This window comes from Dermochelys coriacea, chromosome 2, assembly GCF_009764565.3.
Source record: "Dermochelys coriacea isolate rDerCor1 chromosome 2, rDerCor1.pri.v4, whole genome shotgun sequence".
NCBI classification, from domain to species: Eukaryota; Metazoa; Chordata; order Testudines; family Dermochelyidae; genus Dermochelys; species Dermochelys coriacea.
The window spans coordinates 182,210,583-182,230,498 of NC_050069.1; the positions used below are offsets into that span (position 1 = coordinate 182,210,583).

At 38.6% G+C, this 19,916-nt stretch overlaps 1 protein-coding gene across 1 annotated transcript in view; it reads right to left on the reverse strand.

The window, feature by feature from the left end:
* BMPER (BMP binding endothelial regulator) overlaps positions 1 to 19,916 on the reverse strand; it is a 208,605-nt gene that overhangs the window by 167,343 nt on the left and 21,346 nt on the right. Inside the window, exons 3-5 of the mRNA XM_038390677.2 lie at positions 14,552 to 14,651; positions 2,284 to 2,366; positions 279 to 369 (exon numbers count right to left, since the gene is read on the reverse strand). Coding sequence (XP_038246605.1) covers positions 279 to 369; positions 2,284 to 2,366; positions 14,552 to 14,651 — 274 coding nt within the window. The remainder of the gene's footprint in view (positions 1 to 278; positions 370 to 2,283; positions 2,367 to 14,551; positions 14,652 to 19,916) is intronic.

A 19,916-nucleotide genomic window follows, 5' to 3' on the forward strand; every position in this document is an offset into this window, starting at 1 on the left:
ATGAAAAACCAGACAAGCTGCATTTTAAATTGTTTAAACTCTTTCCTATACTATCGCCATCCCCTACTCCACAGCATTAAAAAAGTGTGTTCCAATATGGATGTTAAAAAAAATATCTATTCACTCTATTCCTTAGGTCATTCAAGACGTTCTATTTTACTGGTCCACATTTCAGTAACTTCCTTCCTAATCTCTCCATTACAGTGGATACTTACCAAATCCTAATAACTAGAAATATTGAGCACAGATGGAAGAGTAGAATCCCTAGGAAATCTTACCTGGACAAGTGGGGCAACACATTCCCGGCAGCTCAGAAGGGTTTTTGCAATGGACAACACACTGCATCTCAGATTCTGTTACCACTCCTTCCTGAAATGGAACAAACCAAACCAAACACAATAATAAGGAGCAAAATTGATGCACAATTAATGACATGATATTTGCTGTATAGCAAAACCTTTTCAAATCCCTCTTTCTTTCTGTATCTGCAGGTCACTATCAGGATTCAGATTAATCCACACTCAAAAGAGCACTTGAATCTCCCTGACAACAACCATGAGATTTGTCCTATAATGTGTCAGGTAAGAAACCAAGTACCTTCTTAGGAAAAGGAATTCTGCTTTATCAAGTTTCAGAGTAGCAGCCGTGTTAGTCTGTATTCGCAAAAAGAAAAGGAGTACTTGTGGCACCTTAGAGACTAACAAATTTATTAGAGCATAAGCTTTCGTGAGCTACAGCTCACTTCATCGGATGCATTTCGATGAAGTGAGCTGTAGCTCACGAAAGCTTATGCTCTAATAAATTTGTTAGTCTCTAAGGTGCCACAAGTACTCCTTTTCTGCTTTATCAAGGGTCCTCACCCATAGGAAACTTGGAAACAATCTGCCATGCAGCTTTGATGTAAACAGAACAGACACAAAACATTCCCTACACTCTCCCCTCAGAGGAAAAGGACTTAGAAAGAAGATTAAAGCATTTCATTCTGTAGATGGGAGCCTCTTATCTAAGATGCACCTCCTGATAGGTACTAGTAACTTATTTCCTACACTTCTTGTTGAAGAAGCCAAAGTCCTGCTGAATGAATTTGGGCAAGAGTATCTGTATGCAAAGTATTTTTTTGTGAACACAGGAAGCCTAATTTTCAAAACTTGAGCACGTAGGGTAAATAGGATTACCCAATTCTGCATTTTGGACATTCAGTCTGGCACTTAGACAAGTAGGTACTCATTTCACATGTCCAACACTGATCAGACTATCCAAATGTAAGCTTTGAACATCTTATTATAAAGAAAATGTATGGTTATATGCTATGTTAATCTTGTTTAATTGCAGCCGATAACGTTCTCAATGTATGCACATTTAAAAACTGGGCATGCTTTCCTTTTACTTTTCCTCTCGAAAGAGGCTTTGTGGACACAGCCAGTTTTAGATGCCCATGAAAATCATTAATGCCGCAGGCAGGCCTTAGCAAAAAGGAGCTAGTATCTGACTACCTGGTGCCAAAAGGTACCCAAAAAGATCCCGTTGAATATTTCCAGTCCCCTTCAAAATATTTGTGCAGAGTATTTAAACTTGGTCATCTACCTTATTTCTAAAGATAGCACTGATATCAATGTTGGGTCAGAAGAAAATGCAGCTCTTAGTAAAGGGTTTTTGTATTTTTACCCCCGAAAGATCATGATCACATCCATTTGTATGGACAAACCTAGAGACTGCAGAAACATCAATTTGTCAGTTACCTGGCTTGTGTACACAAATGCAATGTGCGTGTCTGCAGATGAATACTCTTGTGGATTTTATTGGTAGAACTCAGGAAGGCTATCAGAAATGCAGCCGACTAAGTCGACAAATCAGTAGATCAGGGAAAAGAAATGGGTTGTTTGTTAACTTATTTTAATTAGTATTCCAGATTGGTGCGTCTCTTACAAACAGGTGCACACTCATATTTTGTTAAAAGTCTAATGATTGCTGAGAAAAGCAAAATAATTCCAGTGTTCAGGCTAGCCTTCCATCCTTAGCTCATCCAGGTACGTTTTAGATTAGAATCTCAGTATTTAAAATAAGTAAGCTTGTTGTTCTGAATGTTGCACTATAGCTGGTCACAATTGGATGAGTTAAGGACAATGCAGCAGCCTTAACTCTGAACATGATCTCTTGTTTTTCTTGGCTTAAGAAACTGAAGATTTTAAATGTATTGTTTGGATTTAATACAAAAGATTCAGACTTTCATGAGAGAAAGCAAACAATTCTGCATTTGTTAACTTCATGACTTCCAGCCCTTACCTGACACTGATATGCAATACATGGATTAGCTGGGGCTTGCCATTTTATGGAGCTGTTGTAGTTGTTTCCTTCAAAAGTGCAACCTAGAGAAAGAGAGAAGCAGGACAGTCTCTTACTTTATGATTACATGATGTTTTGGAAGGGAATCGGTAGGTTTCTATAGACAGATTTTCAAGCTCAAGCTGCAGAAAAGGTTCGTATAAGGAGGACAGAGCTCAAGGCCTACTGAGAAGATCTCCCCAAGTCCAGCCAGTCGTCCACGTAGGGATACATTTTGGTGTCTCTCTTCCTGAGCTATGCTATGAGTACTTTGGTAAACACTCTGGGGGTGACTGAGAGACAAAGGGGAAGCACCCTATTTTGATAATGTTCTTGGCCCACCATGAATCTTAGGTACATCTTATCTGATAGGATTATAGCTATGTTGAAGAATGCATCTTGAAGACTGAAAGATGGGAACCAGTCCCTTGATTCCAGAGTGGGGATTACTGATGCCAGAGTAGCCTTCCTGAATTTCAACTTCTTTATGAGATGTCTTAGGCCACTTCTATGCTGCAGGCCTATGTCAGTATAACTACCAAGGGTGTGAAAAATCCATACCCCTGAGTGACATAATTATACCAACCTTAACTGCCCCCTCTGTGTAGACAGCACTATGTCAGTGGGACAGATTCTCCCATCAACATAGCTACTGCATCTCAGGGAGGTGAATTAACTATGCCAATGGGAGAGCTCTCTCCCATCAGCGTACCAATGTCTTCACTTAAGCCCTACAGCTATGCGGTTGCATTGGTGCAGCTGTGCCAATGCAGTTTTAAGAGTAGACCTGCCCTTAGAACCAGGATCGGTTGCCACCGTCCCTTTTCCTTAAGGATAATAAGGCATCTTCTATAGAAGCCTTTCCCCTGATATTGAGGGTGAACCCTCTCAATAGCCTGGAAAGAAAATAGCAAGATGACCTTTTGTTATAAGAGAACCTCATGAAAAGGGATAGGGAAGGGTGATTGGGAGTAGTTGGTGTCTGGAAATGGACAGATAAAACTGGCATGTTTTTAAGACCACTAGTTGAGGAATTGGCTGTAGTAATTGAAGATATCTCTTTAAAAAAAAGTATATGTAAGAATCTTGGAAACAATATTTTGTAAGAGTTAAAACCTATAAATAGTTCCATCTTCTAGTTCATAAATCAACAAATAACCTAATTTAGAATTTACAGTGCACAGATGGGCCAGTGTAAAGATGGTAACAATATCATGGGCAGGGCAGGAGTTTAGCAATGTTCCCAAGGACATGCAAAGAGGACCAGGTTAAAACATTAGCATCACCTTAAATGACAGAACCATTTAAAGATAATACCCTTGTGCATGGCATCACAAACCTGGGTAATGTGGACTGCTGTCACAGGGGCCATATTATCAGTTGGTGTAAATCAGCATAGTTCCATTAACATCAATGAAGCTATGGTAGTTTAAACTAACTGAGGATCTGCTCTATAAAATCTCTAGCACAGGCCAACCATGGAAAAGTTGTGGATCCAGGGCAAAGAAGCTCAAGTCTTGGTCTCAAGAATCCAAGCAATGAAGAATGCCAAGAGGATGGACTTGTTTTCCTTGTAAATGTGGAGGTTTAAAGTCAAATAAAGAGAAGTCTTTAACTATCAGTCCCCTTCATAATTTTAATTCAGGCAATTATTTTACTCAGGTGAAAAGTTAAAAAAATAACTCAAGAGGCATAATATTTTTTAAAAAATGAAAAATAGAAAGCTAAGCATGCATAGGGAATCTAAACAGCACGTTTTCCCTCAAAAAGCAATGAGCATATGGAATTAGTTTCTAGGAGAGGCCGCTGAAGTAAATGGCATAAAATGGATGTAAGAGACAACTGAGAAGTCTTTCTGGAGGACCAAAGGATGTTAGGATATAGCAAAATAGCAGCCAGGTGGCGGGGGGGGGGAGGAATGTTCAATGTCACTCAAAAATTGAACAGGCTTGTAGAGTCAAACAGCCTTTTCCTGTTTGTTAAAGATTATATGCTTTTTTAGGAGAATCCCTTAAAGCACTTATCCATCCAGTCTTCTGCTGCTTCCCTGCAGTAGTGCTAGTGTAGAACAAGCTGGAAGCTATGGCAATACAGAAATGACAGATCTGTATGGATAAGGCCTGATCCAAAGCTACTGAAATCAATGGAAAGACTCCCAAAGAGCTGTGGAAAAGCCTTAGCAGGTCAGCAACAGAGGAATATACAGAGACAATAAAATGAAAGAAATTACGGTACATAACAGGCATAGATTATCTGTGCTCTTCCTCCTCAAATTCCACTAAAATGGTTATTTATAAATTTGGGATATTTGTTCTTTTTTTCAAAAACTTTCAGCAGTAAAAACTGGGATTCTTTTAGGGAATACACTCAATTCAGTATCAGTGGGCAAGTTTGCCAGTACTATGGGTGGGAGCTGTTCTGTTTTCTGATAAATCTATTTCATGTGGGCATTTCATGAGACGATCACCCATTCTCAGAAATACCAGACAAGGAAGAGCGATTTGAATAACTGATTTAAGTATAATTTCAAATAATTTAATTTTTATTTATTTATTGTTTAAATCATTGATTTAAATCAGGGTTGGAGTTTTGTAAAGCTAATTTTAAAGTTTTAGCTATGGCATTTTTAGATTAACATTTATAATTCATTAAGTTATAAATACTCCTCTTTAAAATGTCACTGCTGCTACAGTCTCTTATTTGTCTTTCATAAAACTGTGATAGGCAAAAAACAATATTGCAAGGCCCTGATGCTTCAATCACTTAAGCGGATAAGAAACTCTACTCATGTGAAAGGGACTCAAATGAATAGTCCCATTGTTTTAAAGTTAACATGTGCATATGTATGTAGCATCTGGGACTAAAATTGTATTTTTTATTAAAAATGTCTTTGTGACATAAAACCTTTGTCACTTCAAAATAAAGTGCCTCAGTGTTAACAATGAGAACTTTTTGAGACTCAACACATTAACATTGTTATTCTGAACTGTTTTATACACAGAGGTCAACATTTTCAAAATAGGAGCCTAAAGTTAGGCCCTTAAAACCATAATTTGCCACCTAAAGGTGGGATTTTCAAAAGTACTTAGGTGATTTAGCATTTCAGCCTTCTTTACTTCTGGAAGTTCAATATGGGCACAGTTCTACAAATTGCTGAGCACTCTGGTCCCCATTCAGGAAATCACTTAAGCATGTGCTTGATTTCAAGCACTGCAATGGAACCATTCACATTCTGCAAGTTAATGACCAAAGACAGAGTGCTCAGCACCTTTCACAATGGAGCTCTATATCAGAATGTGGGACTAGCTGCAGCATAACTCCAGCTATTTGCTTATCAGTTTTTTGTGTGTGTGTGTGTGTGTGTGTGTGTGTGTGTGTGTGTGTGTGTGTGTGTGTGTGTGTGTGTGTGTGTGTGTGTGTGTATAGAGTTAATGAGACTCTGGACTGATCTTTTTCTTTATGGATGAGCATTTTAAACATATAACTTCTTAGTAGAAAAATATTTCTGTGCAAAATCTGAAAACAAATTAGGAAATTAATACGGGTAACGGGTAAAATTTTAGCAATTTTAAATTAAGACTCCCTTTGATTTCAGTGGGACTAGGATTTAACCCTCAGTCTTTTTCTCACCTAGGAAGCCAAGTGGCAAATACTATTCCTATTTCAGTACATATCTGCAAACAAACCAGTAAATAATTTTATTTGGATTTAATCCTGATTTGTTTTGATTTGACTACTCCACATTGCAGAACAGTGGACAGAGTGCATGTGTCAGTGATGAGAGGTGAGATGCAGACAGAGGTTTTGACCAGAATTTTGTAAGTGAAAGAGACAAGGAGCCAACAAAGGAGGGTTGACATGGTCAGAGCATTGAGAAGGTAGGGTTGTTTTAGCTGCTGAATGTTGGGAAGGTTGAAGATGGGATAAAATCATTGAGGCTTGAGAGAAAGTAGTTACAATAGCCCAGGTGAGATATTCATATTATTTTGACCCGAGGCATACCCCTTTGCCCATAGTTGTGTCCTTTGTACTTCCCAAAGCTGCATCCATAACACATTCTTCAAAACTAACAGAAAACAGACTACATACCAGCTAGTGTTCCAGACCCTTACTTTCAATACATACATCTTCCAGCTGACACTGCAAACACAAAGCAGGGCCTTCCAAATCCACTTAATCATACTATGGAAGTTTGAGACTCTCCTGAAATCAGCTGAGTAAAACCCTTTCTGCTTCAATAAGCTTATTCATCCAGGTAGAATTCTGCCTGCTACATGATTGAACAGACACCATATTTAGCTCAGAAAGTAGCAATTTCTGAATATGTGCAATGTTATCAGTGAAGGTATTGCTTTTCTTCTACACAATCACACACCATGATGGAATCCCTCTTCAAGATCCTAAAAGCCTAATTCTCACCAGGAAACCCCATTAAGTCAACTTTTGCTAGCCATCTATTATTTGAAGAGGGGGGGAAACCATGTATAAAAATCTAGGAACACCAGAGCTCAACTTAAATATTCAGTTTAAAGTATTTAAATACTTAGACTAGACTGATTTCAATGGAACTATGCTGATTTACCTAGTTAAGATTCTGACCCTAATTTACAGTCGCTTCTATTTCTTTCTTAGAAATGCTGGTGTATTATTAATGTAAAATATTAACTTTCCGTTATCTGTGGTTTTGTTCCTATAAGCTACCTGCTTCCAAATTGTTCAGATAAGTCTTGGATAAGCATACAAGCTTTGAGTTGCTTATCTGAACCAAACCAAACCACTGAATCTTTTGAAGTTGGTCCATTGTGGTCTATTAAGTGAAAACTACTCAATAGCTGCTAAAGTAACCTGATAAAGCCAAACTGATAAGGACCCAAATCTAGACTATCTACATAATAAATGGAGGCAATATAGCTAAATTAGCGCTTGTAATTTCAGTTATTGCAGCTTCAGTTATTTCCTGGCCAGAGCCAGAAGTGTAAACCAGAAGCAGAACCAGGGATCAGTACCAGAGAGACTGCAGCCAAATTTTAGAACAATAGGATCAACTGGAGTCAGAAGCCAGAGGGGAGCTGGGGCTGGAACAATGGCAAGCACTGCTGCAGGCATGTTAGAGGTTAAGCAGCCACTGGTCTGCTGTGGGGGCCAGGCTTATATAAGCATGGTTGCTAAACTAGCAGCCAGTCAAAGCTGTGGCCACTCTGTCAGTTCCAAGGCAGTGTAGCTAGGCTCACTGGTTGCCTAGCAGCAAAGTTAATCAGGGAGCAGGCCAGTACCTGGTCTGGGACCTGACAACTCTACATCTGGGAATGAGCCTCTCAGCCTGGGTCCACAGACTTGTATTGGTGGCCCCAGCATGCAAAAAACAGATGTATAGACATTGTCACTCATGCTAGAGCATGAACTCTCAAGCCAACCCACCCCAGCCCCCCAGGCTTGAAAGCCCGAGCTCCAGTCCGGAGTCACAATGTCTACACAGCTATTTTTAGCCTGGTAGTTTGAGCTCCACTAGCGCGAGTCTGTGGACCGAGGCTGGGAGGCATTCTCCCAGATACAGACATACCCTGTGTGGGTTGGCATGCTTATTTTGGAATGAGAGTGCCCTATTTTGAAATAATTTAGATCAATTTTTTACAGTTTTCCATTTAAATAAAGACTAGGATGCTTTTATTCCAAAAGAAGCATGTTCTCACACAGATTTGAACAGATATAATTAAAGATGTGAATTACAACCGATTGAGTTATTTTTGTTCCATTTTATCATGGAGACAAACTGGACAGTCCGTAAGCCACTCATCATCCCACCTCCAATAAGAATTTGAATGGAACTTTTTTCCTCCTGCTCCCCAGCAGCACATGACAGTAGTACTCCAAAGAGAAAAAATGGGCTGGAAAGGATGGACTAACATACTAAGTCTTAGACAGTGTCCTCAAAAGTTCATTAAAAATAGGACTTTATTACTCAATTTGAGAGTTCCCAACAAGATTCCAGTAGGAATTTGTGCTTATTTTAGGCTAATGGGAATTCTATAGACAAGTCATTTCCCATAGTCCCAGGAGAAAATATCAGATTAACATACTGTAGGTTGGCTCCATGTCCTCTGTTTCTAAAGCATCCTCCTCCTATTTTTCTTTTTTCCCCTCCCCTTCTATTTAAAAAGTAACCTCTCTATTGGCATGAAAAATAAACATCAGGATAAAGAAAACACTCATAAGACAGCTTTTATTTATTTTTGAAAAATTATTCCTCAGGGAAAAGCCCAGACAAACTAGCACAGAAATATCAGATCAAGCCAAAAACCCCTTGCAAATTCAGCTGTATGTCACTGACATTAAACCTGTCGGCCAAGTTAAGAGAACTGCAAATCCCATATGTGTATATTATTAAATCTATTTTCACATATTTCATAATGTTAAAGAGTCACTGACACCTCCTGGCAAATGCTGAAATTCTACGTAGAGACAATTTTGCATAAGTAATGTAGCTAGTATTCCTCTTCTGTTTTTTATTTATGTGCAAAAAACATGTTTCTTAGAGGCTCATTTGTTTCTGCTGCTTATACTTCACTTGGTGTGATATATATGCATAGCAGAGAGCCTGTGCAATGTCCTCCACACCGTTTACACCCAACATTAAAGAGACAAATCCAGCTCCCTCCTGCATAGCCACTTTTTGCAGCTGAACCAGTGCAGTTCCATTGCACACAGAATGTGGACATGGAGGAGCCACATATGGGGTAAATAGCATAGCATAACAGCACCTGGGTGTGGCGCCAGCAAATGGGTGGGATAGGGTTAGGAATTTAATGTACATAAATCCCTCACTATTCCTCCTCCTGGCAAGGGAGTTGCCACGTAGTAATCTATGAAGCTACCTCATCCCACGATGCATATATCCAACTCCGAACCCAGCCACTAGTGTGGGGTAACAGAGGATTTGGCTTAAGAATGCTCTGAAATAATATTTACCTCTAGTGCAGAGGACCACAACATTTCAATTTGAATTGGGGCTGCATGAGGGCCACTGATAAAGAGCCCTCTGCAGCCCTGTTGTGTCAAGGAGTAGTTCTCCGCACGAGCCCTGCATAGTACAACGTGCATGGCAATGATGAGGGTGGGTCAGGAGAGAGACCATGGGATCTGCGTTACATAGCCCTACAACATTGCCCAAGAAGCTCAGTGATCTTACAGCTGCTACCACAGTGAAAGTGGACATAACAGAGATATAGGTCTGCCCTCTGCCCCCATTCTCTCGGCAGCTGAAATTCACATTCGCAGATGCCCTGTATTTCCCCTGTATGTGGAGTCAAATGAATTTCACTCTTTTATGACCTGACATGAACACAGTAAAACAACAAAATGTGTGATTAGAGCTCCACTAGTTCCTGAACTTGTACAGTCTTTAAACAATGGAGAATTTCACAGTTCGTACAATATGTGCTGCAATAGCTAAGCACAAAAAAAATGGGATCTATCCACATGCAAAGATTGTAAGAGTCTTACCACAAAAGTATTGCGAGGTCCCAGAGCTTGGGCTCCAGCTCAAACTCAAATATCTACAAACCAATTTGACAGACCTGCAGCCCAAGCCCCATGAGTCCAAGTCAGCTTACCTGAGCCAGCCATGGGTGTTTAATTGCTGTGTAGACCTACCCACAGCAGCCAGAACCAGATGCTTCAGAAGAAGGTGTAAAAACACCACAGTAGGCAGATGTAGGATAATCTGCACACCCCCTCCACTCTCCTACCCACAAGTGTTAGGGCTCATTCTAATATCTAATAGTTATAGGCCATCTTAAGCCCTGAATCATGGAATTTAATATCCCTTCCAAAAATTTTGTTTTCGTGAATTATAACCCTAGATATTTTGATATTCGAGAATGCTTGCAGTGTCATTGTCTGTGCTATAATCCACTTCTGTGGCAAAATAGGATTATTCTTAAGGAATATCAATGGAGCATATATGTCACAAACACTTAAATCATTACAAAATATTTATAAAATGAACCATCAACAGTGAATAAGTGCAGGACAGAACAAATTGCATATGAAGAAAAGTAAAAGATAGCACCAGACTCAGCCTAGAATAACTTAAAACATAATTAGAGTAACAAACTCCCTTTACTTTCCCACCTACTACATCTTTGCATGGCACTCTCATAGCCATCCTGGGGAGATGCACATTAGCAAGAACAAAGAGCGGAGTATGGCTCACAATTATAGTACACACATCTTATCCATCTCTGATCCACTAATAACAAAACTCTTATTCAGAGAGCAAATAATTTATTTTTAGAAATGGAGAGAGCCCCAAATTAAAATGACATCTGTTCAGGTAAATACGAAAAAGTTGCCAAATCCATTTCTATAATCCTCAGTGACCTCATATGTTTTCATTAAATGTATTGAATACAATGAGAGAAGAGAAAAGGCACTTCTCCCTCACCCCCCCCCACCCCTAATGTTACAGTGACAGGACATACTGGACTGGGATTCAGGCTGAAAACCACTGTTTTATGGTAACGAGAACCTTTCGCAGACCCCTTACACATAATCTGCGGACCGCCCCACCACCAAGGTCCAGAGGTTGAAAACCACTGGTTTAAGGGTAATATATTGTTTTTATCTCAGCAGCTTTCACCTGCTACTAATTTTCTTTCTCATTGCATAGGCAGGTAAGGTTTTTGTTGATGTTTCAGTGAAAGAAGAACTGCTAGAAGACATTTAAATATCACACACAAGTGTGCAATTAGTAGCAAGGGATCACTGCACAGTATGCAGCTAGAAGAAGGAAAAATTCTCCCACAATGTTTTGAATTCAGATTATTTGTGTGTGCATAGGTATGCATAGGTATGTAGCAGAGTGCTCAGCTTGATGCATAATCAAATGCATAAAATCCCATTTTAAACTGCTGTGGTGACATGGACTACACAACTGGAAGTATTACAGCCCCCAGATCCAATCATTAGGTGGCCTCCCACATAATAAAACAAAACCACCAGATTTCCTGCCTATTTTTATGGTCATCACAAATTGTCTGGAGCTGGCTTCTTGTTTCATACACAAAGCCAGTTTTGAAATTGTACTCCCAACCTTTTGTTCATGATATTATAGACACCTATATATTTTAAATAACAATAGCCAACCATCCATTTCTCCATAAGGTTGGGAAACTGGCATTAACAAAGAATATTACAAGGGAAATGAGTAACAACCCCCGTGTTTCAGTTGGCCAACACTTTCCATTATAAAAGATTCTGGTGACTTTTTGAGAAACTTTAACACCACTATTGTTTGCACCAGACCTTTGAAATTAGGCATGGAGAAATCCACTGGGCTCAAGAAGTGCCTTTTCTTTGTCCCAGGAAAATGTTGTTCAGGTTTAACTGAGATATAAACTGTTACAAATCATCATTTCACTTCTCTTGCTTGAGTTGCTCAGGAACTTTTTTTGGGGGGGAGGGCAAGGGGGGCTTAAACAGCCTACCAAAACAATATCTGAATACAAATATTCTGAGGCCATGTCCCAGGCTGCCACCAAAGCAGGGGTACATCCTGGGAGCTGTAGAGGAAGAGAGAGGGAAGTGGGATCCCCAACTTCCACCCAGACATACTACATGGCCCCAGCAGATCACATACCCTTTTGGGGGCCACCACATGGGACAGGAGCTCTCCCCAGCTTCCTGGGTGGAGGACAAGAGAGACAAAGCAAGAAACCAGGCTCCCCACAAAGACACGTCCCAGAGGCTTATATCCTCCCCTGCCCCCGCCCCCCCAACAGACAGAAGAGCCTTTATTTGCTACCAGCTAATCCAGTTAGTTCCGTAGCTCAAGCAATGCTGAAGGTCCAGGATTCAAACCTTGTTGATGATGTATGCTGTGGGGGATCACTCCAATTTTACACAATAGGGGTTACCTCTTTTAAAACTTTAAAAATACTAAGAAATTACAATATAATATTATGTTATTTAAGTGGCAAAGCCAAGCTCTCAAGAGATAGGAAATTCCAGAATTTAAGGTTTCCCTTACAAACATAATTTTTCCCCTTGTGCTTATGCATTATGATCAAGTTTTAAATTACATACTACTTCACATACTACTCTTTTCACCGAACCACTGCCTTATTCATTACACAGGAAAGACCCACAAGGAGGGAAAAATCAAGGTTCCATGGGCAACCTTACATTTTGCACTTCCTAACTTTTGAGTCCTTGAATTCATAACCTTAATGTTTTTTTCATAATTTCATATGCAAGAAAGCGGTCATCTATGTATCTGGTATGAACATGGGGAATTGATTTCCAATCAGTTCAAAATATAGTTCAGGAACTTTATGCTGTAAAGCTAAAGCAAAATATAATTTACAGTTTGTGACAATGAAACTTGTAACTATAAATTCATACGTTTTTAGGAAACAGTTTAATTTCAGTGTCATTTTAAGGTGGGCCTCTCCCTTTCCTTGGCTTAAAAAAAAGTGTCAAAGTTTTAGACAAATCTATGAATTTGGGTTTGCCAGGCATGTTCAGAAATCTAAACTGGACCACAGAAGCAAAGCATAAATAGATCAGCCATCAAATGTCTTTAGTCATCCAGGAAAAAAATATATATCCATCATGTCTCTTCTGCCTGAATTATAGAGTAGTCTGTTTTCCTGCCATTATATTTTTTCCGGCAGGGTGGTAGAATGTTTGCATTGGGTTTTGGATTTAGAATTCCCCAGCAATTTATTCTACCCAACTTCCCTCCCAAAGTCACCCCTACTACCACTGGGGAATAAAATAAATAAATAAATAAATAAATAAAAAAGAGAGAGAGAAAGTAAAAGCTGGCTGAATAGGAAATTCTTTACTTCATCAGCTGAGCACTATTGAGCAGTCTCTCAACAGTTTTACAATGTTTTATGGCATATTACCTCACTGTGTCACTATAAAAAAGAGACACTTTCTACTGATTTTAATTACAAAAATGTATCACTTGTATAAGTATGGTAATTATGTAAAAAACATATTTCTTTATTACCACAATCCATTTATTGTATAGTAAAGGACCCCCCAAAAAAAGAAGAAGTGGGAATTTAATAATTAGCTAATTCAGTTTCTAAAGCACTTTGAAGATGAAAAATTATAGCTGAGAACTAAGCATGTATTGTTTGAATTGTTGCCGAGTTCCCTTTTTAGGAAATTTTAGTTTAAATTATCACCAGATGCAAGTAGTTTTTACTAAAGTCCAAACTTCTTACAAGATTTATGGCTCATTGCTATCATGTATATTAATAGAATTCAATAACATAAAATACACTGTGTTGGTGAGGGGGATGTTTGTTTTAAACAGAAATGGAGAAATGCTGCCATGCTATTTTCTGAACTGCACTTCTCTTTTTCTTCACTGAAAAAGAGGGGATAAGGGTGCTTCTGGAAGCATAAGGTGTAAGCATCTGCATATTTATTCACTTGTAGGAGACAGCAAAGAATATCAGCCTGCCAGAAGCCTATGAGCCCATAGGTGTGAAATGTGAAATCTCTAATACAGGGAAGAAAGGTTAGAGGTCTGCTTGAATGTACAAACCAGCTATCACTTCACTTCTGACCACAGCAATCTCTTATGGATGTGGTGGGAATGATGGTTGGGTGGGGTGAGTAGGGGGCATCCTGGCCAACTCTTTACATTGGTTGATCGTGACAACAAACAATGAAAACATGCAGAAAACAAGTTTTGGAAAGGGAAGGGTGAATTCCTTCATATCAAATGGGGAATTATTTGGGAGACAGGATAGAAAAGTAATGAATATGAGTAATAAAGTAGCAGCAGCAAGGACTCTTCATCTTCTGAGGGCAATTTGGCAGTCCTGCCAAATGTTTGGAGTCTGTTTCACTAACTCTATTAAGATCTTGTTTCCATTTAGTGCTTTGCCTCAGGTTGGCATCCTTCCTCTGGGAATAATATTATAATTTCATCATAATAATAAAGCACTACTAATGAAATAGAAACAAAAATGTGTTTTAAGGTATTATGATATCTTGGAAACTAACTAATTTACATGTTCATATTATAAAACTATGCATCTCCCCATAACTTGGGGATTTCTTAAAATTATTGCGATTTTTGGGGCCACTAGTAGCCAGAGATGGAAAGCTTTAGACTTCACTCTACATCTGGCAAAACAAATTCAAGAACTGAGAAACTTAAAAAAATAAATAAATAAAGAGAGAGAATATATTAAGGAAACTGCACCTTTGCATTGCTCACAGCAGGCTCCTCTCTGCTTAATGACCAGAGAACACTCCTTGGAAAGCACTGGACACTTCTCTCGTTTGCATGTCACTTCCTTATTCTAGGCAAAAAAGGCAAATGTTGTTGAAAGAAAAAATCAAACATTTATTCTCCATTTCATGACACTCCAAAAGTGAAATATGGGTTTAGGAAGTCACTCCCTGCTTGACAAGAGACCTTTGTGATTCAAAATAATCAAAAATCCCCTCATAGAAACAGACAGTATTTTTCCCTCATAGTACATACTGAGAAGGGGAGGGGGGCGGAAAGCACAACATTAAAAGGAGATCTAACCTAGATAAAGTAATGCCAAAGGAAACGTGTGATTCCTTTTCCCATTCTAATATTACTTTTTGGTATACTGTAGAAATGATAATATTTTTGTAAATTATATTTCAAACTATTAGAGTACATGGTCCAAGACTTCCTTGTGTGAACAAAAATATTTGCTCACAACTGTCCAACAGTCCCAAATAGTACAGTGAATTAAAGTGCAACTGTCTAAAGTTCCAAGCCAAATAATAACTCAGTTGGGTTTGAATGGATTCAGGTTAAAAAACAAAAAAGAAATATAAATGCCAAGTGAGGAGATATTTATGAAAAGTTCATAGCACAGGGACAGCTCTCTGATAATAGGGCCATATTAACAAAAGTGTTTCAAGCATTTTCATTTGCTGTTATTTCTAAAGTGACAGCAGTTTTAAATACAGTAAAACCTCAGAGTTATGCACACTTCAGTAATGGAGCTTGTTCATAACTCTGAAGTTTCGTAACTCTGAACAAAACATTATGGTTGTTCTTTCAAACATTTACAACTGAACATTGACTTAATAATTGACTTTGAAACTTTACTATGCAGAAGAAAAATGCTGCTTTTAACCATCTTAATTTAAACAAGTACAGAAACAGTTTCCTTATCTTGTCAAATCTTTGTTTTTAAACTTTCTCTTTATTTTTTTAGTGGTTTACATTTAACACAGTACTATACTTAGGGTGACCAGATAGCAACTGTGAAAAAAATGGGATGGGGGTGGGGGGTAATAGGCACCTATACAAGAAAAAGTCCCAAAAAACAGGATTGTCCCTTTAAAAACGGAACATCTGGTCACCCTAACTGTACTGCATTTGCACCCTCCCCCCCCCCCTTTTTTTTTTTTTGTCTGTGCTGCTGCCTGATTGTGTACTTCTGGTCCCAAATGAGGTGTGTGGTTGACCAGTTAGTTTATAACTTTGAGGTTCTACTGTATACACATACACACACACAGAGCTTAAATTCAGCCGGAGCCATCCAGAGCAAAGCTCTGGTAAATATTTTCAAACCCCTGGGAGCACCGGTACCTCCCACAGGCTGAAGCCCTGAGCCCCAGGGCTCTGGGAAACATTCAGGGAGAATTTAAGCCCTGCACACACATAATAATGCACATAGGGCCTAATAAAGTTAAGCACATGCTTAACTTTAAATATATGCTTATGTCCCACTGCAGTCTATGAGATTTAAGCATATACTTAAAGTTAAGCACTTGCTCAATTATTTGCTAAATAGGTATGGGATTAAGCACATGCTTAGGTGCTCTGCTAAATGAAGGTCTTAATACAACTACATTTATTTGGGATTACTGCTTTGTTTGAACATCTCCCAGGGAACAGATTTCATGCCTCATGAGAGTAAATGATCATTAATGCTGCTTAATTGGGAGAGTGATACCAACAACAACAAATCCATTTATTGGTGATTCATTTGTCCAGTGCTAAATCAGTGTTTAACTAGTTGTCATACATGGGAGATTCTAAGATCCAATCATTGAATCCATAATTTGCAAATAAAGACTAAAAGATGATGTAATGAATAATTTGTATTCGTAAACATTTTCTTCACTTAAGGCCTAGTATTGCACTGTGCTGAGTAAACTAAAACTCCTTGGATTTCAATCAGAATAGAGGCGGTTGGTTCTTCTCAGGAACAACTCAATAACTTCCAGTATTGGGCCCATAAGATTACTTTGCAGGTATAACTTTTGCATTCCCTAACATATTTGTGTTTAAATGTATCAGTTTCTACATTGTGTTAACATAGGAGCTGTGATTCTCCACTGCCTTTCACCTACACTTCACTGATGTAAATTACTACACAAAGTGCAAGACAGAAGACTCCAAGGATTATTTTTGCATTTCATTACAGTACATATACAAATTTATACACTGCATAGCATACACACACACAGCCAAATACTCATCTGATATAAACTGATGTGATTACAGTGACTTCAATGGAGCAACCAATGGCCCAAAATGTTCTATTGTATCATCTCTCAGTGCATGGTCAAATAATTAAGAACAACAATTCTTTAGAAATATATAATAAATTATTCTCTCTTTTTTGTTGTTCAGATATGAGCTGGCACAAAAGCAGATAAAGGTTCTCCCTTCCTACCCCTTCCCCAAACTGTCTATTTTGAAATCCTTCTCAACTCCCAATCCCCTCAGGAAAATCCAAGGAAAACAAATAAGCTTTGCAACATGACCTGAAGGCCATCAGATCTGGGATCTATCACACCAAGGAGCCAAGCTGGTGCAGAACTTCCTTTAACAACCTGCCAGCAGTCCCAAACTCATTTAAATCAGGGAACTGTTTGCTTGAGCACTCAGTTTATCCCATCTGCCTTGGGATCATGAGAGATGCAGGTTCCTAAACTGTCCCGGATCCAAACTACATAGGGCTTTATGGCTTAACCTCCATTTAGATAACAACTGGTAACCACCACAGATCACATATTTGATGTATTCCATGTGGGAAATCCCACTTAAGTGGGCAGCCACAATCTGCACTCTCTACAATTTCCTGAGATTCTCAAGATGTAGTCCCATATACTGCACGTATTAGTGATCCTATTTTAAAATGACAAAAGCGCAGATACTGGTGGAGAGGTCTGCACCCCAAAGAAAAACACACAACCCTCTTGCTATGTGCCAATGTTGATAAACATTCTTGGCAATATCCCAGCCTCTCTTAGTAAGAGGTGGTTATGATTTATGTCTTGTCCGCAAACTGTTCAGAAATCAGACTATCCAAGAGGGTAAAATAATTGCATATTATACTGCCACCATCCTATAAAGAAAAGCCAGTGACCATGCTGGAGGATACCACTGAATATACTAAGAAGAATTAACACAGGAATGTTTAGCACAAGGTAATCCATTGGTAGGGCTCTTCGTTTTCAGTTATTATTTTGTTCAATTTTTCTCAGGTATTTATCAGTGTTTATTGCCACAACAACAAAAACAGGCGACAATCAGTGTCAAAAACTATTAATAATTTTTCTGGGTAAATTTATCGGGTTTTATTTTGGTGGATGGAAAGACGGGGGGAAATATTCAGTGAATTAATGCTTTGAATTCTGTTCATCAGTGTCATTTGCTGCAGAACTAAAACAGAACTCAAAACACAATGCCACCTCTGAGTTTAAGAAAACAATGTATCTAATCCCCAAATAAAACTTTTCATTTGAATAAACAGTTTCCTGTTGTAGATTTAGAACTATTGGTCTATAAATATTTACATTTAATAATTGGGCCACACCATTTGCAGCATGTACATTCAGCTTCATCCTTTTCTCCTGTTTTAGTTTTTTTAAACTTTTGAATACTTCCTTGTAGTTCTGAAACGTATTCCAATACAGATTTTCATTTTCTTCCCACTTTAGAGTGTCAAATCTTTAAACTGTTATCTGCTAACAGCTTGAAACAGGAACATGATGGGTGTGAGATTCATCAGTACATTCAGATGCACACGCACTTCAGACCTTGCATGTGTGCCTGTTTGTTTATTGTGCATCTTCTAGACAAATACATAGTCTTATTTCAACAGGCAGCTTTGCATATACACACAGACTAATTTATTATCATAATACATACATCTCATGTGCTATATTGTATTTTTCTAATAAAACAAGTTATTTTTACATGTTTGAATGATACAAAAGTAGGGTGAAAAATCAGAAAAAATGAACACTTTTGTAAAACCCAGGAATTTTTCAGTAAAAATTGTTTTAAACTGCAAATGAAGGGGCTTTTCCATTGCCCAGTTAATAGTAGCTCCCCAACCTTCGGTTTTCCCCTATGATTGTCAACCACACTGAACAACCCTAGCACTGAGCAAGGGTAGAAAACAAACACATTTATTTTTTAAAGTAAAATTTTGCTACTTGAAATTCCTGTCTTAAATTTAACCCTCTGAAGTGAGCTCCACCTATAATTACTAGTCCAGTTCATTAAATGACACAGGTAGCCATTTACCAGATGCTAGTGTCTCTCTCAATGGATTTTATGGCTTAATTAGAGACTGAAAAAAATCAAAGAGGTAGAAAAATGTCAATCAGAAAACTGAAGCACAAGAGGCTCTGCACACATCACCCCTTTGCCTCCTTTTGCTTCCTGTGGCCTTGCTCAAGGTGCTTGTGAAGGAAGATGTAAAGCTTTTATTACAAGCCTCTTGGACTTAAAATCACAGCTTTATTCTTCTCACAGTCACCGTCTAATCTGGTGGAGAGTAGAAAGGGCTTGATTCTTACACCAGCATAAACCAGGAATAACTAGTGAAATCAATGTGAAATCAGCATAAATGAGAATCAGGCCCTAAAGTTGTTAACTAACGTGCAGTTGTAGACAGAAACATGACTATTGTAACAGATTGTAACTAGTGTGATAGATTCACTGTCACACTACTCCAGTTTTGCATCTCTCCAGTGTTGCAAAGCAAGCATAAATCTGGATTTAATCGGCCAGTTAAACTGAGTTTATGGCAGTTTTGCAATGCTGGACTGGCACAAAGCAATCAGAGCACATTAGTGAAATTGGCTCGACAACTTCTTATTCACTGCAGGTTTCAGAGTAGCAGCCATGTTAGTCTGTATCCACAAAAAGAAAAGGAGTACTTGCGGCACCTTAGAGACTAACAAATTTATTTGAGCATAAGCTTTCGTGAGCTACAGCTCACTTCATCGGATGCATTCAGTGGAAAATCTCCCCACTGTATTTTCCACTGAATGCATCCGATGAAGTAAGCTGTAGCTCACGAAAGGTTATGCTCAAATAAATGTATTAGTCTCTAAGATGCCGCAAGTACTCCTTTTCTTTATTCAATGCAGTATGCCAAATTCTGCTTTTGCTTACACCAATGTAACACCCTTGACGTAAACTGATTTGATCCAGGGTGAAATCAGTGTAAGTGGGAACAGAATCAAACCTACAGTATCTGCTACCTGTAAACCAAATCCTCAGATCCATATTCAAAACAATTCAGGCAAATACTCATTTAATTTAATGGAAG